The sequence below is a fragment of the Saccopteryx bilineata genome, chromosome 3, assembly GCF_036850765.1.
Source record: "Saccopteryx bilineata isolate mSacBil1 chromosome 3, mSacBil1_pri_phased_curated, whole genome shotgun sequence".
Lineage (NCBI taxonomy): Eukaryota > Metazoa > Chordata > Mammalia > Chiroptera > Emballonuridae > Saccopteryx > Saccopteryx bilineata.
Window position 1 is genome coordinate 296,148,217 of NC_089492.1, and position 24,896 is coordinate 296,173,112.

The following is a 24,896-nucleotide window of genomic DNA, read 5'->3' on the forward strand; positions in this document are numbered from 1 at the left end:
TAACTTTTTCTTTTCTTTTTTTATGCCGCCGGCGGAATCAGAAACATGGACGCAGGCAAGGATCACGCGAAATCAGAATTCCTTCCGGAGAGCAAATCCGTACAGAAGGTCGTGGGGGGAGGGGGAGGGGCAGGATCAGGGGGAGGAGAGCCCAGGAAAGGGGGCGTTGTTGGGGAGGACACAAGGACAGATGGCCCTGTCCGTCCGGATCTGCTAAGCCACCCCAACCAGCCCCTGTCCCTCCCCATCTCATCCCACAGAGAGATTGATCAATAAATAAAATAATAAATTAATCAATAAATAAAATAGAAACAGCTCCCACCCTGAGTCCCCCCCTAGAACCACCCCCTCCCCCACATTGGGCACGGCCAGCCACCTGGGCCCCATCCCTGCAGGGCAAGGCCAGGTTTGTTGTGTCTCCCCCCTCCCTATGTATTCCTTGGGCCCTATTTACAGATTCACAGTTGGGGGGCAGGGAAGGGGGGTGGAGGGGGCTCCCCTCCTTCCCCGGCCCCCTGGGGTCAGGGCAGAGGGGTCCCGTTGGTGGTCAGGAGTTTCTTGTCCTTGGGGGGGCCTCGGCGGGGAGAGCCGGTCAATTCGGGGTCGGGGCGGCTGGTCGGGGGCTGCAGGCTCCGTGGTGGGGTTCCAGCTGGTCGGGTCTGGGCCCCGTTCTTCTCGTCTGTGGGGGAGGAAGCAGTTTGGCATGGGCTCCGGGGCTGTGCAGTCAGCATGGTGGTTCCGGCTACCCACGGGTCTCAGCAGCCCTGAGACTGCCACACTTCAGGGAGGGTACTCTGGTAACATGTGTTGAGGCCCAACCTCCCAACATGGTTGCTAGGGGGACAGGACACTGGTCAGCAACCAGGCCTGGCAACCCGAGAGCAGGACATGTCTTTTTCTTTTCTTTTTTTTCTGAAGTGACAAGTGGGGAGGCAGAGAGACAGACTCCCATGTGCGCCTGACTGGGATCCACCCAGCATGCCCGCCAGGAGGTGATACTCTGCCCATCTGGGGCATTGCTTCGTTGCAACCGGAGCCATTCTAGTGCCTGAGGATGGGGCCATAGAGCTGTCCTCCATGCCCAGGCCAACTTTGCCCAATGGAGCCTTGGCTGCGGGAGGGGAAGAGAGACAGAGAAAGGAGAAGGGGAAGGGTGGAGAAGCAGATGGGTGCTTCTCCTGTGTGCCCTGGCTGGGAATTGAACCTGAGACTTCCACACGCCGGGCTGACACTCTACCGCTGAGTCAATGGGCCAGGGCCCAGGTCATATCTTTTATACCCCCTCTGGCCCTTGTGGCTTTGGAAACCAGGCTGAGTTTGTCTGAGTAAGACCTTGTTGTGTGACTTCAGGAGACGACAGTCTCAGAGACTCTGGTTATAATAACACTGTTTGCAAAGGGACAGCTTGTGTGGCAACAGGTAAGAGATTTGAGTACCACATGTCACAGTCAGAGGGTCCCCCCTTCCCTTCCACTACTCTGGTTGTTAGGGGGTATGTTCCTCATCCATGGGGCCTGGAGAACCTAAAACAGATTGCCCAGGGGTCTCCCCCCCCCCACCCATAAGACCTACCTGACTGGGGTCACCGTTTTGGTGAGGCCACAGTTCCCTAGACTAGGACTGGGGTTGTCAGTTTGTTCATTAAGCAATTTCTATAGGGCCCAGAACAGTATCTGAGATCCCCTAGCAGGGACCAGCCCCTTTAAGACTCACTGATTGCCTGACCAGGCCGTGGTGCAGTAGATAGAGCATCAGACTGGGATGCAGAGGACCCAGGTTTGAGACCCCAAGGTTGCCAGCTTGAGCATGGGCTCATCTGGTTTGAGCAAAGCTCACCAGCTTGGACCCGAAATCGCTGGCTTGAGCAAGGGGTTACTTGGTCTGCTGAAGGCCCGCAGTCAAGGCACATATGAGAAAGCAATCAATGAACAACTAAGGCAGGGGTAGTCAACCTTTTTATACCTACCGCCCACTTTTGTATCTCTGTTAGTAGTAAAATTTTCTAACTGCCCACCGGTTCCACAGTAATGGTGATTTATAAAGTAGGGAAGTAACTTTATAAAATTTATAAAGCAGAGTTATAGCAAGTTAAAGCATATAATAATAATTACTTACCAAGTACTTTATGTCGGATTTTTGCTAAGTTTAGCAAAATAAATCTTTATAAAGCAACTTACTATAGTTAAATCTATCTTTTTATTTATACTTTGGTTGCTCCGCTACCGCCTACCATGAAAGCTGGAACGCCCATTAGTGGGCAGTAGGGACCAGGTTGACTACCACGGAAGTAAGGTGTCGCAACGAAAAACTGATGATAGATGCTTCTCATCTCTCTCCGTTCCTGTCAGTCTGTCCTTATCTATCCCTCTCTCTGACTCTGTCTTTGTAAAAAAAAACAAAAAAACCCTCACTGATTGCTGGAGTCCTTGTCATAGCAACAAGGACTGGATATGAACCATGTCATTAGATGAACAGAAGGTGACCCCCTGCACCAGGTTGGCCCTTTATCTTTGAGAGTGTGCCCTCTTGTGAATCCCTGGCTTTTAAGGCCGTCTTGCCATGGCAACGAGGTCTAGAAAGATTCAGGGGGCCTAACTTGAATTCTGATTGCTCCAGGCATCCAGGCCCAGTGGAGACTCATGTGGCAGGGTTTCTCCACTCCCTGCCTGCTATTGACACTTGGGGCCAGGTGTGGGGGCATCCTGTGGACCCCGGGATGTTTCACAGCATCCCTGGCCTCCACCCACAAGATGCCAATAGAAACTCCCTTCCCCCCCAAAATCAAGACAATCAGAAAGGTCTCTGGACATTGCCGGATGTCCCCTGGGGAGCTATGGTCAGGTAAACCATGCTTTCCCCAAAAATGTCCACTTCCTCATGCTCAGCACTGGGACTATGTGACATGATAAGGCCAAAGGGACTCTGCAGTTGTGACTAAGGTTAAAGCTCAGAGAGGGTGAGGTCACTTTGTATTATCTGAAGTAAATTTGATGGGTCTTTATAAGAATCTTTCCCAGGTGAGGTCAGCAACAACAAGAGATGTGACCTTCAAGAAGTGCAATGTCAGCCCTGGCCGGTTGGTTCAGCGGTAGAGCATCAGCCCAGTGTGTGGAAGTCCCGGGTTTGATACCCGGCTAGGGCACACAGGAGAAGCATCCATGTGCTTCTCTACCCTTCCCCCTTTCCTTCCTCTCTGTCTCTCTCTTCCCCTCTTGCAGCCAAGGCTCCATTGGAGCAAAGTTGGCCCGGGCGCTGAGGATGGCTCCATGGCCTTTACCCTCAAGCACTAGAATGGCTCCGGGTGCAACGGAGCAAGGGCCCAGATGGGCAGAGCATTGCCCCCTGGTGGGCATGCCCAGTGGGTACCGGTCAGGCACATACGGGAGTCTGTCTCTCTGCCTCCCACTTCTTACTTCAGAAAAATACAAAGAAAGTGCAATGTCACCAGCTGCGAAGAGGGGAGACAAGCAAAGGAATTTGGGCCTGTAGCCTCTGGAGAGGCAGACCAGATACCCCGACCCCCAGCCTCCAGGAGGGAGCATGGCCTGGCCCTTGGGACACCTGGATATGAACCATGTCATTTCTGATGTGAGCAAAATGGGCCCCCAGTTGGAACCACTGCTCTTGAGCAGGCTTGACCCTGGCAGCTGGCCTTCTCTTGTGACAAGGACACCTGGGCTCCTGCCTTGTGGCTGGCGTGCTATCTGCTTGCTCCGTTTCAGCCTGGGAACTAGGGGACCCCTTTTCCTACCATATCTCAGGAGTGGGGCTGAGTAGGATGCTTTACTTAGGAATTCTGGTTGTCTCTGGTTGCTAGGGTATTCTGCTCCCTGATGACGAGGCTGGCATCTACGAATCCACAGCCCCCAGAGCACAGAGCAGTGCTCCCAGGTGAGGCTGGGCTCCCCAAAGCCAGCCCCGCTTCTCCGGGAACCTACTCACTGCTCTGCGGGTCAGGCCCTAAAGCACCGACAGGGGTGGGGTGGGGGTGGGGGGCTCACGTCTCCACAGCGAAAGCCCCGCCTGCACACCGAGTGCTGCAGCATTCGGTCACCAGGCCAGCACGAAGTGTCCCCTCAGTGCCCTGTTGCCCACCTGCCAGGGCCTGCACGGAGGGCTGGTCATGCGTACTCAGCAGCTGCGCCTGGATGGTCTCTACTACGCGCTTGAACCGACGGCTGGGACCTGGAAAGGGAAGGGAAACAGGGTGACTTGGGGATTGGCAGGGACAAAGAAAGCCCTTCCACCCTGTGGAAACCAGTCCCTCCACCCAACTCTCCTTCTTTCTCTCTCTCTCCTTTTAAAAACGTATTGATTGATTTTAGAGAGAGAGAGAGAGAGAAAGAAAGCTCTGTTCTACATGCCCTGACCAGGGATTGAACCCCCAAATGGGATGATGCTCTAATCACCCTAGGTACCCAACCAGGGCAGGAATCTTCTTTTTTTGAGACAGGGACAGAGAGAGAGACAGAGAGAAAGACAGAGAGGGACAGACAGACAGGAAGGAGAGAGATGAGAAGTATCAATTCTTCGTTGTGGCACCTTAGTTGTTCATTGATTGCTTTCTCATATGTGCCTTGACTAGGGGGCTACAGCAGACCGAGTGACCCTTTGCACAAGTCAGGAATCTTGTGCTGAAGCCAGCGACCATGGAGTCGTGTCTATAATCCCTGTCTGCGATCCTTATTCTTTTGAACTCAACTCCTTCCCATTCTTTTGGGGCCAGCCATCAATCCATGGTTTTGTAAATGGAGCTAAGTAACGGTAGACTTACAGTAATGGTGTTTTTAAAATATTTTATTTATTGATATTTTTAGAGAGAGAGGAGTGAGAGAGAGAGACAGAGAGAGAGAGAAGGGGGAGGAGCAGGAAGCATCAACTCCCATATGTGCCTTGACCAGGCAAGCCCAAGGTTTCGAACAGGCGACCTCAGTGTTCCAGGTCGACGCTTTATCCCACTGCACCACCACAGGTCAGGCCAGTAATGGTGTTTTCTATTTAAATAGGTTCTATTACTTAATAATGTCTAGTGGAGGTCACGAAGAGCCAGAAATGTAAGAAAAATCAACGGGAAGAAAGAAAATCTTAAAATTGAGAACCTTCTGGCATGACCAGGTGGTGGCACAGTGGATAGAGTGTTGAACTGGGATGTGGAGAACCCAGGTTCGAAACCCTGAGGTTGCAGGATTGAGCAAGGGCTCATCTGGTTTGAGGAAGGCTCAACAGCTTGAGTCCAAGGTTGCTGGCTTGAGCAAGGGGTCACTTGCTCTGCTGCAGCCCCCCAAACCCTCCTGTCAGGGCACATATGAGAGAGCAATCAATGAACAACTAAGGTGCCGCAATGAAGAATTGATACTTCTCATCTCTTTCCCTTCCTGTCTATCTGTCCCTCTCTGTCTTTGTCACAATAAATAAATAAATAAATAAATAATTGAGAACCTTCTGCCTCTTAGTTTTCTTTTTAAAAATGTCTTTATTTATTTATTTATTTATTTATTTATTTATTTTGAGGCTGGGGGAGAGAGACAGGAACATCAAGCTGCTCCTGTATGCGCTCTGACCCAGGAATTGAACCTGCGACCTCTGCAATCCAGGACAATGCTCCAACCAAGCTGTTTGGCCAGGACTTAATTTTTTAGTGTTTTTTTTTTTTGTTTGTTTTTTTGTTTTTTTTTTTACAGAGACAGAGAGAGTCAGAGAGAGGGATAGACAGGAACGAAGAGAAATGAGAAGCATCAATCATTAGCTTTCCGTTGGTACACCTTAGTTGTTCATTGATTGCTTTTTCATATGTGCCTTGACCGCGGGCCTTCAGCAGACCGAGTAACCCCCTGCTGAAGCCAGCGACCTTGGGTCCAAGCTGGTGAGCTTTCGCTCAAACCAGATGAGCCTGCATTCAAGCTGACGACCTTGGGGTCTCGAACCTGGGTCCTCCGCATCCCATTCTGACGCTTTATCCACTGCGCCACCACCTGGTCAGGCAATTTTTTAGTTTTTAAGAGACAGAGAGAGGAAGGGAGAGAGAGGGGAAGCATAAGAGTATCATTTGTTGTTCCACTCAAGTCATGCATTCATTGGTTGCTTCCTTTGGGTGCCCTGACCGGGGATCGAACCCGCGATCTTGTCATTTTGGGACAATACTCTTATCCAACTGAGCTAATGGGCCAGGGCCTAACATTTATTTATTGATTGATTTTAGAGACAGAGGAAAAGAGAGAGAGACAGAAACATCAATCTGTTCCTGTATGGGCCCTGACTAGGGATTGAACTGCAACCTTTTCACATTGAATGACATTCTAATCAACTGAGCTATCTGGCCACAGCCTGCCTATTAGTCTTCAAAAAAGAAGCCATAATTCATTCTGGTAATATAACAATCCCCAGTGTTCCACAGCAGCCTGGTTTAGAAACTCTGGAAGCAAGCTCATCTTCCAGTTGTGACATTAAGATTGGTGACAAGGAGAACAAATAGAGGTATCCCTAATTCTCCAATCTCTTGTTATCAGAACTCAGGAACAAAGTAGAATTGGAAACAAGGCATTTCTGTGGTTCTATTGTGCCAACCCTTGATTGGCTTAGACTGAGCTCACAGGAAAAAGTGAGGTGGTCGATTGGTGATGTCTGCTCTGGGTGTAGGAATGGCCTGAAAGCGGCACCCTATGTTTTTGCTCTTCTGATATACAGTCTTAAAGTCACAGGAAGAGCCTGACCAGGCAGTGGTGCAGTGGATAGAGTGTTGGACTGGAATGCGAAAGGACCCAGGTTTGAGACCCTGAGGTCGCCAGCTTGAGCACGGGCTCATCTGGCTTAAGCAAAAAGCTCATCAGCTTGGACTCAAGGTCACTGGCTTGAGCAAGGGTTACTCGGTCTGCTGAAGGCCCGCAGTCATAGCACATATGAGAAAGCAATCAATGAACAACTAAGGTGTCGCCACAAAAAACTGATGATTGATACTTCTCATCTCTCTCTGTTCCTGTCTGTCTGTCCCTATCTATCCCTCTCTCTGACTCTCTCTCTGTCCCTGAAAAAAAAAAAAAAAGTCACAAGAAGAGCACAGGTCTGTCATAGTGTGCAGCGTGACTTTGATCAAGTCCGTTTACCTCTTTAGAGCTCAGTTTTTCTCTCTGCAAAGTGAGTGATTGCTAATACATCAAAAAAAAAAAAAAAAGTTTGATGGCCCTGGCCAACTGGCTCAGTGGCAGAGCGTTGGCCTGGCATATGGATGCCCTAGGTTCAATTCCTGGTCAGGGTATACAGGAGAAGCACCCATATTCTTCACCCCTCTGCCACTCACTTCTCTCTCTCTCTCACTCTCTCTCTCTCAACTCTTCCCCTCCCACAGCCATGGCTGGATTAGAGCAAGTTGGCTTTGGGCACTGAGGATGGCTCCATGGCCTCCGCCTTAGGCGCTAAAAAATGGTTCTGGTAGGCCCTGGCCAGTTGGCTCTGTGGTAGAGCGTCGGCCTGGCGTGCAGAAGTCCCGGGTTCGATTCCCAGCCAGGGCACACAGGAGAAGCATACATCTGCTTCTCCACCCCTCCCCCTCTCCTCCCTCTCTGTCTCTTTCTTCTCCTCCCGCAGCCAAGGCTCCATTGGAGCAAAGTTTGCCCGGTCGCTGAAGATGGCTCTGTGGCCTCTGCCTCAGGCTCTAGAATGGCTCTGATTGTGGCAGAGCTACGCCCCAAGATGAACAGAGCATTGCCCCCTGGTGGGCATGCCGGGTGGATCCCGGTCAGGCGCATGCGGGAGTCTGTCTGACTGCCTCCCCGTTTCCAACTTCAGAAAAATACAGAAAAAAAAATAAAAAAATGGTTCTGGTAGCAACAGAGCAAAGGCCCCAGATGGGCAGAGCATCGCCCCCTACTGGGCTTGCTGGGTGGATCCTGGTCAGGGTACACACGAGAGTCTGTCTCTGCCTCCCTTCCTCTCACTAATTAAAAAAAACAAATAGGCCCTGGCCGGTTGGCTCAGCGGTAGAGCGTCGGCCTGGTGTGCGGGGGACCCGGGTTCGATTCCCGGCCAGGGCACATAGGAGAAGCGCCCATTTGCTTCTCCACCCCCACCCCCTCCTTCCTCTCTGTCTCTCTCTTCCCCTCCCGCAGCCAAGGCTCCATTGGAGCAAAGATGGCACGGGCGCTGGGGATGGCTCCTTGGCCTCTGCCCCAGGCGCTAGAGTGGCTCTAGTCGCGGCAGAGCGACGCCCCGGAGGGGCAGAGCATCGCCCCCTGGTGGGCAGAGCGTAGCCCCTGGTGGGCGTGCTGGGTGGATCCCGGTTGGGCGCATGCAGGAGTCTGTCTGACTGTCTCTCCCCGTTTCCAGCTTCAGAAAAAGAAAAAAAAAAAAAACAAATAGAAAGAAAATAAAATTTATATAAAAAAATCGTTTGAGTAAAGCACGTCATAAATCCTGTTACGAGATTAAAAGTGGATGAGAAAAGGGGGAAGGAGATGATGAGTGAGTATGGACGAGGATTGGGCTCACATAGGCCTAGCTGGGTGCAATCTCCTCCTACTTCACGCTGCCCTCTGGGCTGCTCTCCTATCTCAGATGTCTTACACATCCTAAACACCGGAACAGTCTAGTCCTGAGAAGCTTACCGGAGATGAGAGTAAAAGTGACGGAGTAGATGCCACCACCGCCACTGCCATCCCGTCGCGGGGAGGGCTCTGGTCCCTCAGAGGAGCTGATGTCCACCTGGAAGCGGACAGGCTTCTGGAAGACGGAGGGGCCCCCGCTGGCCTTGTACTCGGCCCTGAAGCTGGTCTGTGACAGCACACTGTGACTCAGGCTGGGGATCTGAAAGAGGTGGGAGCACAAGAAGGGAGTGAGGCTAGTGACCTGGTTCTGGGGAATGGAAAACCAACCCTACAGCTGACTTTGCCCAAGGAACTACAAGTCCCATCATCCACTAGGGCAAAAAAAAAATATACAGTATAAAAGGAAAGGCAGCAGAATGCCCCATTGCCTGCTGGGATTTGTGTTTTTGGCCCTAACTATGAACAGGTTTAAATAAGATGAATGATTGAGCAACTGATTCCCAAAGAAATGATATGAAATGTCAAGTCACCAGTCCTCAGGGGATACTAATACATGGGGAATTGTTACTTAGGGTCCTATTTTATCACTTCCAGGCCCTAGGACACAACAAACCTGTCTTGCCTCCCTGCTCCCAGAATGATCAAACCCAACTCTGGCTGGAAAACTAACAATCCCATGAGCCCCAGTAGTAGGAAGTTAGGCTAGGGTCATGGTGGTGAACCACGGGGCTGCTACGAACTGGAGTTCTGTGGTGGCCAGGGTGTGTGGGGACCCCGGCCCCTCACCGACAGGAAGGCATGGACGATGTCCGCTTTGATGCTACTGAGAGGTTTGTCCTTTAGCACAAGGAATATCTGTTCTTCTTTGTCCAAGGAGATAAAGTTCCCAAACCAGGAGCGTTTTGCTAGCCTGTGGATGGAGGTGAGAGGGTCAGGAGGGGGCTAAGGGAACGAGAAACCCCCTCCATCCCTTACCTTCCCTGTCTCACTCACTCTGGAGAGGACTCTGGCGTCAAACTGGACATCTCCTCGTTGGTGGGGACTGGGGAGGGGAGAGGTCAACACTTGTCCATCATCCTCACGAGCAGCACACAGGCCAGCAGTCGCCTCCAACCAAGGGGTCCATTGAGACCCAGTCATCCCGCCCAGGAGCTAAACCCCAAATGGCAAGGGATGCTGCCCCGCCTTAGGCCACGCCCCTTGGGGTTGGGCTTTCCAGGAACCAATGGGAAAGTGAGCCAGAGTACCAAAGGGGCGTGTCCTTTAGAGAGGGAGGCCCCGCCTCCTCTCAACCCAATACCTGTATCTCTGCTCACAACCCCCACCTCATCCTACGATATAGGAATCCGGGTCCCAACACCTTGCTCCCGGAACCCAGATGCTAGCCCTCCAAGCCCCTGAGCCACAAAGGACCCCGTACCCTGCATCTTGCGACGGTGAAAGCGAGGGGAACCCAGGAAGCTGTTGCGGATGGAGTTGAGACGACTCCTCCAGGCGGCTCCCCCAACACCACCGCCGGGGCTTGGGGGTGGTGTCGTTCCCGGGGTCCCAGTGGGGCTGGCCCGGGGAGTGTGCAGGGGCGAGTGCAAGGGTGTCCCCCCAGAGGAACGCGGAGAGCCTGGGGGGCCAGGCAGAGGCGTGGAGCGGGCACTGGGTGGCGGGGGCTGCTCCCCGGCGCCCCCACCTCTGGGACCCCGAGAAGGCAGCGTCTGTGTTTTGGAAGTTGGGGAGCCCCCTCCTCGAGCCTCATCTCCAGCCCCGGGCTCCGGTGAGAAGGAAAAGACTGGACTCTGCGGAGGAGTGGAGGAAGGTGAGGACGGACTACAACTCCCAGGAGGCGCTGGGCGCCCATTTGTACACACTCACGCAGGCGGCCCAATGCGATCTCGTCCTTGTAATCCTAGTATTTCTCCTCCCCCTTCCCATCCCCATTGTTAGGGGGAGGGTAGGGACGTTTCTTATCACGCTCACTGCTGTAAACCCAGCAAAAACTGGGGCACAGTAGGCGCTCATTTAGCGTCGGTTAAATGTGTAAATGAAAACACTTAAGACACACTGAAAACCCAACCGTATGGAGGTGGAAATGGCCAATGGACTAAAATACTAATGAGGCTTCCGGTCTTTTGGCCGTTTGGAGGACAAGAGGCAAAATGTCTCTAGACTTGACGGGAACTGTAGTTTCTGCTGTTCGATCTTTGCTCCACAGGGTCTTCACCCCTCTTACCCCTTCTCTATTCATGGGTGGGGGGGTCTGGCCTTACCCTTGGGCTGCTCAGAGGACTGGAGGACAGGCCGGTGGAGGCTCCACTGACACTACGGGATCTGTTTTCAGGAGAAAATTAAAAAAAATCAGGAGGGTAGGTTTCAAAAAGCTCAGACGTCCTCTTCTTTCTCTACTCCTCCACAATGAGGAAATGAGGCCCAGAGAGGGCAGGTGACTTGGCCCAATCACACAGCACCAGGGAGGTGGTGCTGGGGTTAAAACCTGACTCCCTCCCCAACCAGGACTGAGGGTCCCACTGTGGGAGGCAGGGTTCCCACCTTTGACTGTGCTGGGCCATCTCCAGGGCCCGTCGGGTGGGCACCGGGGAGCCACCACCACCTGCATCTGTGATGCTCAGGACTTCCATGGACTTCCGCTCTGGCCGCCGTTTCCCATGACGGCTCAGCATGGGGGAGTCCACACGCTTCCGAGGGGGGTCTGAGTGCAGAGTAAAAGACTGATTTGTCCAGCTGCACGTGGCCCTCAGACAGATGGGGACACTCAGGCCCGAGTAGAGAGAGTTTTGACTAAAGTCACACAGGTCCTGCAGACCCCCCCCCCCCCGCCCTCCAGAAAGTCTGGGGCCTAGACTCCGGGTGATCCTGCCTTCTCACCAACATCATTCCTGGGAGGCAGGTCCTGGTCCTCACAGCTGGGGTACCGCTCCTTCCGATCCAAAAGCAGATAATAGATCATCTTTTCTTGGTTCTCTCTAGGGGAGGTAAGAGATGATTAGGAGGACAGGTCAGGTTCCAGTGGTTGGTCTCAGCCACTCCCTGCAACTGTGGCTCTCTGGGGGATTGGTCCATCCAGTATTTCTATATAGAGTGACATTTTGCTAGGTATCAAAATGATTGGTTCCTTTGTCTTGGTGTACATCTCAATCTCCCTTTATTCAAAATAATAATAATAATAATATCTAACATTTGAACACTTACTCTATGTAAGTACTATGGGAGGCATCGTCTAAATCTGTCTCAACTTCTGTTAATACTTTTCAGCAGTGTTTGTCTTTTCCCTGCTGGTCCTACTGCCCCCTTGTGGTTCCTTTAGGAACAGCTTCATGTGAGACTTGAAAGACACTAGGTCTGGAGAGTCTGCGCCTGCGCCTAGCCAGCCCCCCCCCCCTCCCGCCCCTCCCGCAGCGGGTTGTCCAAGGGAGGTAGGTGGACCAGGTGTCTTACTCTTCGCTGCGCAGCTCACGGTGCAGTCGCTCCCGGTCCCTGAAGCAGCCCAGCGAAGCCATGCTCTCTAGGACGTCGGGGTCCAGCTCTCCGTTAGACGGCAGGCTCCGCATGGCCACCCGGCGGCCCGGGGCTGGCTCCAAGCACGGGTCCAGCTCATGTTTCCCGCCCCTAGGGAGGGGGAGAAACATGACAGGGAACCTGAACTTGAACCCTCTCCTTCATCCCAGTCTCCCCCCCCCCCCCCCCAATGCAAGGAGTCTAAGCGCCCACCCTCCCTCAGACCTGATTCTCTTACACCTCTGTCTTCACCCCTAGGACCCAGAGGTCCGGTACCTCGCCTCTCGTCATTCAGAAACCTCAGCACCCCCCTCCCTAGCCAGCTGCGGCTATCCTGCTTTGGGTGGGGGCCTCTGGTATTTGGGACCCCGCTCCCTTCTTCCCCCTAGGGAGCCAGGTGTCCAGTCCCCCCACCATACTCACAGGTACCAGGGATGTTTCTGAATTTGCTCCAGCTGTGAGGGGGGATGGTAGGGAAGAGAAGTGAGGCATGGTCACAGTTGGCTGCCATAAAAGTTGATGGGGTGGTGCTGGGGGTCCCTAACAGTGGCCCCCTAACCCCCTCTTCATTACCAAGGGCAGGAATATAGCTCATGTCTCCCCCGAGTGGCGATTGAGCGTATTGCTTTGAACACTCGCGAGCAGGATACTGAGGACCCGCCAGGCTGGGTACCTTTTCAGGTGCAGTGGCATCCTGCCTGGGCGGGCAAGTCTGCGCATGCGCCCTCCCAGAGCCGGCCTGGTCTATCCCTTTTTGGAGTGACAGATTTTTCAGGGTGTTCCCTTCCTCGCTGTCACTCCAGAGACTGACAGGCCGGTCCTGGAAACCCATCCTCAAGATTCCCCTAGGGATTCTGTCCTCCTCACCCACCATCCCTTCCCCTGTCCCATCTCGGTCCCGGCCCCCCCAACCCCAACTCACACTGAGCCTTTTCTCGGGCTCCACTTCGATCATTCCCCGCAGGAGGCTCTGGCAGTCTGGAGGAATGAAGTGGGGCATGTGGAAGACGCCCCTTTTCACCTTCTCCAGCAGCTGCCGCAGGTTGTCATCATCGAAGGGCAGAGCCCCCTGGGTGACGAATGACCAGCCACTGTCCCAAGTTCTCCAAGGGTTTCCTAGCGGCCCCTATCCCACTTGGGGGGACCCCTAGAGCATCCCATAGTTCTGTGACTGAATAGTTCGCTCTGGGATGTTGGTCTGCTGGTGAATACACCCCCACCCCCACCCAACCACCACACATATGCTGATACCAATGAAATATTTAGGGGACAAGCCCTGGGGTGGGACAGAACTTTTTGTTCTGTGCTCTCACCAGGAAGGATTGTTCTTGAAATGGGGCAGCAGGGGTGAGGGGCATCTTACCACCAGCAGGGCGAAGAGGATGACGCCACAACTCCACATGTCGGCCCGACGGCCGTCATACTTTTCCCCCTGGAAGGGAGCAGGACCAGCCATGATATTCACCTCTCCATCCTGCTTCTTCCTCCCCTCCTTCCCTCCCTCCCTCTGCTCCACACTCACCTTAATCACTTCTGGACACGCGTAGTGAGGAGACCTGAGGGAGAGATGTATAGCATGAGCCTCTGGCCAGCTTCTCACCCTTCCCTGGGGACTCAGGAGGGGTGTCTGGACTCACCCACAGCTGGTTTCCAAAAGGCTGTCTCCCACCTGCAGGGAGGCCATGCCGAAGTCTGCGATGCGGATGTTGTTCTTCTCATCCAGAAGCAGGTTCTCCGGCTTCAGGTCTCTGTGGCTGAAACAGGGCAGGTGGGGCTCAGGTCTCCCGGAGGCCTAGGCCCCATCCACCATCTCTCAGAGGGGGACACATCTGGAAACTATGATTATAGACAATATCATTCATGCCCCAAAGTAGTGAGAAGACTATGGGGAAGCCCCCTGTACCTAGTCATCCTCCGGCCTCCCCCATGATCAACTCAGGATGGGTCTCTCATTTACATATTTGTTCTCCTTCTACTGGATTATTTTATAGGAGACCCCACATGTCATATTCTTTTATCCACAAATATTTGGATATGCAGTGCTCGCTTCGGCAGCACATATACTAAAATTGGATATGCACAAAATGAGAGTTTTTGAGGTAAGCGTCGCTGATATTCAGCTGGCTCTTTAAATATTAAAATATTTCCTTACTAAGTAATAAAAAAATACTGCCACCTCAAGCTTATCACTGATTTCTCCTTTGGGACCCACTCCCTATCTTCCTTGGGGCCAAATATTAAGGGTTAATGTCTGGGGGAAGGGTGGACCCAGGGATTCTAGTTTCTGTTGGAAATGGTCAGTAACTGGGTCATCCTGGTTGTTAAATATTGATAATGGCTTCCCTAGAGGTCAGTGTTTTTTTTTTTTCTTTTTTTTTTTTATATTTCTGAAGCTGGAAACAGGGAGAGACAGTCAGACAGACTCCCACATGCGCCCGACCGGGATCCACCCGGCACGCCCACCATGGGGCGACGCTCTGCCCACCAGGGGGCGATGCTCTGCCCATCCTGGGCGTCGCCATGTTGCGACCAGAGCCACTCTAGCGCCTGGGGCGGAGGCCACAGAGCCATCCCCAGAGCCCGGGCCATCTTTGCTCCAATGGAGCCTTGGCTGCGGGAGGGGAAGAGAGAGACAGAGAGGAAGGCGCGGCGGAGGGGTGGAGAAGCAAATGGGCGCTTCTCCTGTGTGCCCTGGCCGGGAATCGAACCCGGGTCCTCCGCACGCTAGGCCGACGCTCTACTGCTGAGCCAACCGGCCAGGGCCAGGTCAGTGTTTTTAATGTCAGGGTTTTAATAGTCTTGTCAATAGGGAGGTGTTGACAATTTAAATGGGCTGCCTTTTTACCACCTAGCTTTACCCCCAAGTCAGACACCCTCACCCTGATCCCCATCCCATCTCCAAGACCCATCCCAGACAGGAAGGGGTGCAAACAGAGGAGGTCAAAAGACAAGCTGAAGGCATCCATTTTTCACTATAATTAATCAATAAAGGGTTCATATTTAATATTTTGTTTTGAGAACTGAAGGCAAGTCAGTGAGGAAAGGACAATCTTTTATATGGATGTCATATGCAAAAAAAAAAAAAGTGCCTGACTAGGCTGTGACACAGTGAATAGAGGGTCAGCCTGGGATGCTTAGGACCCAGGTTTGAAACTCTGGGTCACAAGCTTGAACGCGGGCTTATCCAGCTTAAGTGCAGGCTTACCAGCTTGAGCGTGGGATCATAGACATGACCCCATGATCGCTGGCTTGAGCTCAAAGTTGCTGGCTCAAGCCCAAGGTCGCTGACTTGAACAACAGGTCAATGGCTCAGCTGGAACCCCCCGACCAAGGCACATATGAGAAAGCAATTAATGAATAACTAAGGTGCTGCAAAGAAAAACTGATGCTTCTCATCTCTCTCCCTTCCTGTCTGTCTGACCCTGTCGGTCCCCTCTCTCTTGTGCCCATGAAAAAATAAATGCCCTCAACCCCTACTTCACACCATATACAAACATTAATTTGAAATGGATTCTTGGCCTATGCACAAGAGCTAAAATTATACAACTTCTAGAAGAAAACCTTAGCAACCTTGAGGTGGGCAAAGATGTCTCAAATAAGACAGAAAGAACATCAACCATAAAAAAAAAAAAGATCAACCAACTAGACTTTATCAAAATTTAAAATTTTGCTTTTCACAAGACAGGTACAAAAATACAAAAGCATGTCATCGACAGGACAGAAATACTTGAAAAATATACATCTGATAAGATTTGTCCCTAGAATAAACAACTCTCACAACTCAGTAATGAAAATTCAGATAAATCAATTAAAAATGTGCAAAGATGCCCTGGCTGGTTGGCTCAGCGGTAGAGCGTCGGCCTAGCGTGCGGAGGACCCGGGTTTGATTCCCAGCCAGGGCACACAGGAGAAGCGCCCATTTGCTTCTCCACCCCTCCGCCGCGCCTTCCTCTCTGTCTCTCTCTTCCCCTCCCGCAGCCAAGGCTCCATTGGAGCAAAGATGGCCCGGGCGCTGGGGATGGCTCTGTGGCCTCTGCCCCAGGCGCTAGAGTGGCTCTGGTCGCAACATGGCGACGCCCAGGATGGGCAGAGCATCGCCCCCTGGTGGGCAGAGCATCGCCCCTGGTGGGCGTGCCGGGTGGATCCCGGTCGGGCGCATGCGGGAGTCTGTCTGACTGTCTCTCCCTGTTTCTAGCTTCAGAAAAAAAAAAAAAAAAATGAAAAATGTGCAAAGGATCTCCATGATATTTCTCTGAAGAAGATCTACCAAAGGCCAATAAGCACACGGACAGATGTTCTACATCATCAGTCACCTGGAAAATAGAAGTCAAAACTACAATGATATAGTAAAAAAAGCCATATAATAACAAGTGTTGGTGAGGATGTATAGATTGGAACCCTCATAGACTGCGGGCAGGGATGTTGCATGGTGCAGCTGGTTTGGAAACCAGTCAAAAGGCTAAATGTAGAGTTACTATAAGACCCAACAATTCCACTCCTAGGTCTGTACCGAAGAGACAACACAGGTACACAACAAAACCTGCACACGAATGTCCACATTACTCATAATAGGCCAAAGGAGAAAGAACCAAAATGTCCATCAAGTGGTGAATGGATAAACAGATATGGCCAATCTACACAATGAAATATTACCCAGCTATGAAAAGGAATGCAGCCCTGACACCTGCTACAACACGGATGAACTCTGAAAACGTTTTGCTCAGTGAAAGAAGCCAGTCTCAAAAGGCCACATATGATAGGATTCTAAGAAATGTCCCAAACAATGAATCCATAGACTGGAAGCAGATTAGTGGTTGTGCCCCTCACCAGATGGAATAGCTGTGGCAGAAATCCAGTGCAGACACGATCTGGCGGAAGAATTTCCGGGCCTCCTTGGGGGTCAGTCTCCCCTTCTTTACCAGGTAGTCAAACAGCTCACCTCCAGATACATGCTCCAGGACCAGGTACCTGAGGGACATGGAGTGGGCAGAGGGCTGGAAGGGGCATGTGGAAGACCAAAGAACCTGGTCTCCCCTTCCATCAAGTCCCTTGACCCCCAGCACAAGACCTCAGTCCCACTGGCCCCTGGAAGCAAAGAACCCCAATTCCCATGGGTTTCTGGGAAGAATGAATTCCCATTCCCATCAGTCCTTGGAAGAGACTCCAATTCCCATCAGCCATTGGGAAATGGAAACTCAATTCCCATCAGCCCTGGGCATCAGGGAGATACTCATGTCCAATTCAGGTCAACACTTTGACTTATAGTTGTGCTTAGGAGATAAGTAATCAGAGATCCCAAATCTCCTAGGTTCCTAGGAAATAAAGCCCTTTCTTTCTATCAGCCTATCGGAAGCCAAAATTCAATTGCTATCTGCCCTGGGCAGTAGATACTATTATGTCAACTTCAGGAGTACAAACACTTTGACTCCTAGTTCTTTCAGGAGATATGGCAATTCTGTTAGTACCTGGAGGGTAAAGACAACCCCCTCATTATCATAGGATTCTGGGAAATAAAGACCCCCCCACACACACACACCCATTAGCCCCTGGAAAGCCAAGCCGTTTATTCCCATAAGCCTCTGGGATGAAGAAGCTCAAATTCTCACTAATTCTTGGCAATAATCATGGCAGAGTGTGTACCAATCTAAGCCAACTTCTGTGAAGGAAAAGACTACAATTCCCATCAGCTGCAGGGAAGTGGAAAAACTACCAACTCCCATAAGGCTCCGGGACCTAGACCCTATTCCCATCAGCCGCCACCTAGATTCTAAAGACACCAAATCCCAGGAGTCTCTGGGAGGTTAAAACACTCACTACCATAAGCCCCTGAGAAACAAAAGCTCAATTTTTGTACATCCTTGGAAGGCTGAGTCCTTTGGGAAGCAGAACTCTCCTTGGGAGTGACAACTCCTGTAGCCACAGCCACACCTGGGGAAACCTGAGGACTACAATTCCCATGAGCCCCTGGGGCATTGGCAGCTTCCCGACTGGGAAACCCACCCCAAAGCATCTGATGGATATTGGAGCTAGTTCACCCTGGACTGTGTGGTGGGGCAGTGGCCTGTTTCCTCTCCTGCAGCCCAGCTGTCCCTTGGGTCACTAGAGTCCAGACAAAAGGCCTATTGTCAGCAGCCTGGACAGCTGTATGCCACCCCCAACCTTCTTAAGGGGGTAATTGACTTTGAGATAGGAACTCAGAACTTCGAAGGAGTCCCATTGTTGGGATGTCCAGTCATAGTGCCCAGAGTCATGTTGAGGGTGGAGGAGGTCTCCAATGCCTGAGTTGGGGTTTAGAAGGGGCAGGAGTCCCTCAGCCCCATTTCCTAGCAAACGGGGGAGTCTGTTCCTAGTAAATTGGGTCCGGCTGAGGGCATCCAGATTATCTAGTATAGACCATTCCCTGAAGTTCAGGAGGGTTGGAAATGAGCTGGCATGCAAGGGGGTTGGATCAGCCTCTTTTCCCCATTCAGGCGGGCTCAGGCTTGGCAGTCCAGTCGCTGGGGTCCATTGGGCCCTCAGCATCAAGCCAGGTCTTGTGTGGGAATAATCAGGATTAAGTGTGTACAGGAGGGTGTCCCTGTGCAGTAGGGAAGGGACTGTGCCTACCGAGGCCCAGCCTGGAGATCTCAAGTTTCCCCAGGTCCCGCTAGACATTGTTTCCAGAAAGATCCCACTCTAGGAACATGGGAAGGATGCATGGGGGGGCTGGGTGTCTATAAATACCTACAAATATTTCTTGTTCTCGTAGACATCATGGAGCTTGAGGACGTGGGGGTGTTCGATGAGCTTCAGGATAGCAATCTCCCGCTCCACCTGGGGAGTTTTGGAGGGGGGCAGCGGTCATGGTGATGGTGACAGAAGAATAGAGGTCAGAATGGCCACTCTCCTTCCCCCATTTCCAAAGTGTCCCCCTCCCCTAACACATACACACCCACCTTCATCAACACCGATTCTGACAGCTTCTCCCGGTTCACGATTTTGATGGCGACCTTCTGGCCCGTGATGCAGTGGACCCCAAGTTTAACCAGCCCTGAGGTGCAGAACTGAAGGTGTGGGGTGTGCTCCCCGAGCACCCTCCCCCACTCAGGCTGCTAAGTGCCCCCCACTCACCACCTCATCCCTTCCTCCTACCCCAGCTGGCTGTTTCGCAGTGGCTTGAATCACTCTGACCTGAAGTCCTCGGGGCCCACAGCTGCCATGCCCACAACACAGCTTCTCCCCACACTCCCTGGTGTTTAATTTTTGTTACTCCTAGCTGTCCATCCACCCACAACAACCACTGATTCTCACCCAGATTCTCTGTCCTCCGGGTCTCCGTGTAAGTTCATCTCTGTCTCCATAGTCTGGTCTTCCTCAACTGCCTCCTTCAACTTTCTCCCTCTCCCCCACCCTTTTGACCCACCACTTCCTTGCATTGTCTGGACTTCAATCTTCTGGAGAGTTCACATCTCCTGAGGAATGTAATTTCATACTTGTCCCCTTCCCAAATCATCTTCTCTACTTTCTCCCAAACCCTGACCTCTCAGTCCCCTTCTTTGATCTGCTGTTCATTGCATCTGTAGCTGGAAGCATGCAAACCCCAAGGATACGCTGCTTCCTAGGGAAACCCCAACAATAAACCCTCTTCCCTCAGACCCAGGGGTCCAGGCCCCCAGACCCTCCTCCTTCAGACTCCAGGCGTGTGGCCCCTTCCTCCCCATAACTCAGGGATTCAGCTCAGGAACACCTTCACCCTCTCATCACTAGGATCTGTAGTCTGACTCTCTCTCCTTCTACCTCGGGCCCTGGCCTTCAGTTTCACCGAGACCCTGGACCCAACCCCAGGACACAGGTGTTCAGCTCCCACCCCCACCGGGCAGGAAAAGGCCGTGACTGGTGGCCAGCGTTTAGCAACAGCGAAGGGTGACCACCCATCCACAGCCACTGCAGGGGTGTCTGCCTCTCCTTTGCACCTTCCACCTCTCTCCCTGGTCCCCACACCGCGCTAGCATGCAGGGGAAGGGGGAAGATGCTGTGGACACCATTGTCCAGCCTCAGTCCCTGTCATCCTCACGGGGCCTTCCGAGGCCAGTGCAGAGGGAAGCAGCTTCCCTGGTGCAGCTGCTCCAGCGTGTCACCCCTGCTTGCGGCTGTACTGCGCCAAGTACCTCCACTCCCAGGACTGCCGGCCCGGCCGCAGGCCAGCCTCCCTTCCCCACAGCCGCGGCAGCCCCTGCAACCTCTGCCCCAATCAGGTGGGAGCCCCTTGGGTCCCAGTCCCCTCCAGGAGTCCAGACCCTCCTCCACCTGGTCCTGCCCAGGACCCCAGAGTCTCAGACCTTTCAACCCTACATCCTGGGGACCAGGCAGTCCGGACCCCAGGTCCCTTCTCTGGGAGGGACCCTGGGGTCTGCCTGACCTTTGAACACCCGAGTCCCGCCCTCTGCCCCCCAACGCCCCAAGTGTCCCTTCCCCTGGCTCACCTGTCTGTCCTTTTCCCAGCGTCTTCTCCAGCCGATAGGGGCCCACATACTGGGCGTGCTGGGGTGGGTGTGGGTGTGGGTGCGGGAGGTGGTAGGCGGAGGAGCCCCCGCCTCCCTCCTTGGCCCCAGACGACATGGTGCCCTTGGTCCCGGCCCGACCAGTCCCCCGGCCGCCCCCCCTGCGACCGGTGGCCCCGTCTCTCCGGTGGGGGCCGGCGACCGCTCCGTCCCGGCCCCCCCGGCTGCCTCCCACCTCTCCGGGGGTCCCCAGGGGGCTGCGCTGGGCCCCCCCCAGTCGGCGGGCCGCGAAGCTGGGGGAGGGGGGGCAGGCCCGGGGGGGTCAGGCCCCGGGAGTCAGCATGGCCCGGGGGGGCAGCGCGGCCCCCCCTCCCCAGCCCGTTCCCGGCCGCCCCCCCCTTCCTGTGCCTCCCCCCGTCGGGGGGGGTCTGAGGTTCGGGCCGGCGGATGCTGCAGGCCGCGGTCCCCCCCGCCCCCCCACGCGCCCTCTCTCCTCCGCCTCCTCCTCCTCTCCGCCTCCCCCCGCCACCTCGTCCTTTCTCTCCCGCACGCTGACATCACCATCCGGGGACTCCGGGCCCTTCCCCAAAGTTAACCCTTTCGGAGGGGTGGGGAGCGGGGCAGGGGGCGGTCCTGGGAGCTGGAGGGAGGGTGAGTAGGTGGGGGGATGCAGGGAGGGAGGGACGGATGCCGGAGCAGCGAGGATGGAGAGATGCCCAGCCGGCCGACCGGCAGGGATGCAGCTTCACAAAAGGGACGTGAAGTCCCACACAGAGACAGAAATGGCAGCGAGAGAGATGGGGACCACCCGAGCGGGGGGTGGGAGAGCTGGGACCAGAGCTTGGGCCGGGGGCGCGATCACGAGACGGGGCCATAGGAGGCCGGCCGAGAGGGGCAGAGACGGAAAAGAAGGAAAGAACGGGGAAGCAGAGAAAGAAGAGGATTGGGGAGAGGGTTGTAGGGAGGCAGAGAGAGACAGGGAGCAGGTGAAGGAGAGTCAGAGAGGCGGAGAGCCAGGTGTGGAAGAGCCAGCGGGGGGGCGGGGGGCGGGGGCAGAAAGAGAGACAGGTGGAGGGAGGAGAGGTTCGGAAAACAACTGGAGAGAAAGAAACGGGGAGACGTGCGAAGAGCGGCGGAAAGAGGGACAAAGGAATCTAAGACGGTACACACCCAGGTGGAGGCCTGGGTGCCGGGGGAAATGGGACGAATTGACGGGCAGAGAGAGGCAGAGGCAGAGGCAGAGAGAAGGAAGGAATCTGGGGAGTTGCCCACTAGACTCACTCTGTTTCCCCAGGCCCCCAAGCCCCCTCCCACCAAGATCTCCTTTTCTGACCCACAGGCCCTCCCGGTCCAGGGCAGGTGTTTTCAAATCAGCTTGACTCTCTGTCTCCTTTTGGGATCTTCTGTGTGCCTACAGAGAAACATCCAGAAGCCCCCTGAGGGCCCTGTGTATTTTTTTTAGACCCATGTGTATTCTCTGTGCCCACCACAGGGTCCCCTAGATTCTCATGCAGGCCCCCATATAATTGTACGTCCCCACTCTAGCACACCCATGGGTCATGAGCATGGATCTGCTTGGCTAGATTTCCACGTCATCCAGGACTCCCATGTATTGACATCATGTACCCATGGGTGGGGGCATCTGCTTAACCCCCAAGTATACTTAGGAGCCTCCCGTTTCCTAGTCAAGCAGCTCCATTCCATGTACCTCCACTCAGTGCCAACTCTCACCAGGCATGGTTGTTTGTTTGTAAGGGGTGAGGGCCAACTCAGATCCCTGCCCTATTGCCCTCCCATTCTAGTGGATGAGGCAAATGATTAAACAAAAGAAACAAGCAAGATATGTGGTCCATTAGATGGCTGTGATCAGTGCTAAAGAGGAGACTGAAGCAGGAAAGGGGGGTAGTACAGGAAGTGTTTGTTGAGCACGGTATTTTAGAAACAGTGCTGACAGGAAACAGGAAGTGTGAAGGCTCTGGGTGGGAGTGCACTGGGTGTTGTAGGAACATGGAAGGGGCCAGGTGTGGCTGGAGGGGGTGGGGTGGGGGTAAGGAGTGAGACAAAAAGGGGTGAGGGGAAGCAGATTTTATAGGGCCTTAGAGGTCCTGGTTTACTCCTGGTGTTCTGTAATTTTTCTTCTCATTTACCCTTTTTTTCTTTTTGTATTTTTATGAAATGAGAAGCAGGGAGGCAGAGACAGACTCCTGCATGCGCCCGACTGGGATCCACCCAGCAAGCCCACCAGGAGGCGATACTCTGCCCATCTGGACCGTTGCTCCGTTGCACCCCGAGCCATTCTAGCACCTGAGGTGGAGGCCATGGAGCCATCTTCAGCGCCAGGGACAACTTTGCTCCAATGGAGCCTTGGCTGTGGGAGGGGAAGAGAGAGACAGAGAGAAAGGAGAGGGGGAAGGGTGGAGAAGCAGATGGGTGCTTCTCCTGTGTGCCCTGGCCAGGAATCAAACCCAGGACTTCCACACGCTGGGCCAACGCTCTACTGCTGAGCCAATTGTTTATCCTTTTATTTTTTTTCTTTTAAGTTTTTATTGAATTTATTGGGGTGATATTGGTTAATGAAATTATGCAGGTTGCAGGTGCACACTGGTATTCTCTAATTATTAATAGGGTCCATTTGCATTCTCAAGTGTCTTGCCATAAATGGAAAATTATATGATCACCCTACTTAGAGGTCACTGTAAAGGTTATGGCTTTTATATGGTACCTGGGGCCACCATCAGATTATACCTGTATTCATATATATACTATTGTACACGGTTATATGTTACATATGTGTATCTACTATATAGTATTATCTATAATTTTATATGTAAGTATATATATTAGAGATGGATGGACTTGTGCATAGGTGTATGCAAGTAAGCTAGGCTGAATAAGATCCCCTAAAGTTGTCACATCCACATTCACAGAACCTGTGAGCACATCACTTTACACGGCAAAAGAGACTTTGCAGATTGATTTAAGTTGAGATGATCCTGGTTGTCTGGGTGGGCCCTAAATGTAATCCCAGGAATCCCTAGGAGAGACGGAGGTAGGTTCAGAATCAGAAGAGATGGGACCATGGAAGCAGAAGCTAAGGTGATGTGGTCACAGTCTAAGAAATGCAAGCATCCTCTACAAGCTGGACAAGGTAAGAAAACAGGTCCTCTCCCAGAGACCCCGGAAGGAACTCAATCCTGCTGACACCATGATCTTAGCCCAATGCCAGTCTGCATATCCAAAAGCCATTTAAGACTTCTGACCTCTGGAATGGTAAGACAATAAACCTATGTTGTTTTAGACCACCAAGGTTTTTGGTCATTTCTTAATAGCAGATATAGAAAAGGAGAATACAATAGGATACCCATGGGCCCAGATCATTTTTCTCCACAGTATTACAAACACACATACACACACACACACACACACACACACTCCCAAAGGGCCTATATGTTTGTCATCCTATCTCTGCCCACAAAATGACCCTTCACACATCAGGCCCAGCAGCTCAATACATCTGAGACTGTGGCCCCCACTGAAGTTGATTAAAACCTTTACTTGGTGGGGAGGGAGGGGGGCTCTTATGTAAGACTAGAACTAGGGTTTCCTTAAGCCCAGCCCAAAGTAAACATCTCTGCAGCCCAGCGCTGAAGAGGCACGTTTCCAGCCCTGAGCTCTGAATCTGTTGCGTGGAGTCTGTGAGCTCCCCAAACGACCTTGACTGGGCATTTTGTTTAAAGAATCACCCTCCCTCTGCACCTGGCAGGACCCAAGGAAGATTCTACTAGGGAGAGGGGGATGATAAGAGGAGAACGGGTGGAGAACGGGTAGATGGGGAAACTGAGGCCAAGAGAAAGGGTGAGGTGGGTCAATGGCTGCCTAGGGTCAGATACTAGGGGTGAGAACCCAGGCCTCCAGTAAGTGATAGGCTCAGATGAAGGGAAAAAGGCCTGCAGGTGAGGTACCAGCGCAACCTGCAATGACAGGCCAGGGCAAGGCCATGAAGGGGGCGGGGTCATGTTAGGGGTGGGGCCTAACCGGGAGCGGCTGGCACGCGGGAACAGGATTGGGGCTTCACTGGGCGAAGCCGAAGCCGAAAGACCTAGAAAAAGGGCGGAGCCTGAGGTGGCGAGGAGGGGCAGAGTGTTGAAGAGGGCGGGGAACATGGATATGGGAGGGCCCTTGTGGGCGGAGCCATACCTGGGAAGGGCGGGGCATAGGTCAAGAAAGGGGTGGGGTTTGTATGGGGGTTGCTCGCAAAGAGGGCGGGGCTTAAGAATTATTAGGCGAGGGGTGGGGCGTAACTGAGGGGCGGGTCTACGCGTGCTATCCGGACGGGTGGGAAGGGCTTAAGAGCAGGATAAACGTCACAGTC

General features: G+C 53.1%; 1 protein-coding gene across 2 annotated transcripts; it reads right to left on the bottom strand.

Annotated features, from left to right (window-relative positions):
* Window positions 1–62: 62 nt before the first annotated feature.
* On the bottom strand, window positions 63–20,897 carry BRSK1 (BR serine/threonine kinase 1). Of its 2 annotated transcripts, XM_066271006.1 has the most exons (19): window positions 20,507–20,897; window positions 18,980–19,074; window positions 18,772–18,857; window positions 16,872–17,012; window positions 13,682–13,798; window positions 13,567–13,600; window positions 13,408–13,476; window positions 12,967–13,113; window positions 12,468–12,499; window positions 11,985–12,155; window positions 11,415–11,512; window positions 11,079–11,238; window positions 10,799–10,859; window positions 9,958–10,327; window positions 9,531–9,579; window positions 9,324–9,447; window positions 8,598–8,796; window positions 4,096–4,185; window positions 63–679 (listed from the first exon to the last, which is right to left on the bottom strand). In XM_066271006.1, the coding sequence occupies exons 1-19, from the start codon at window positions 20,640–20,642 to the stop codon at window positions 522–524; spliced, it is 2,337 nt and encodes a 778-aa protein (XP_066127103.1). In that variant the 5' UTR covers window positions 20,643–20,897; the 3' UTR covers window positions 63–521. The 2 variants fall into 2 exon arrangements, with proteins under 2 accessions (XP_066127103.1, XP_066127104.1); XM_066271007.1 differs by lacking the exon at window positions 20,507–20,897 and having other exon boundaries at window positions 18,768–18,857.
* Between the last annotated feature and the right edge of the window lie 3,999 nt (window positions 20,898–24,896).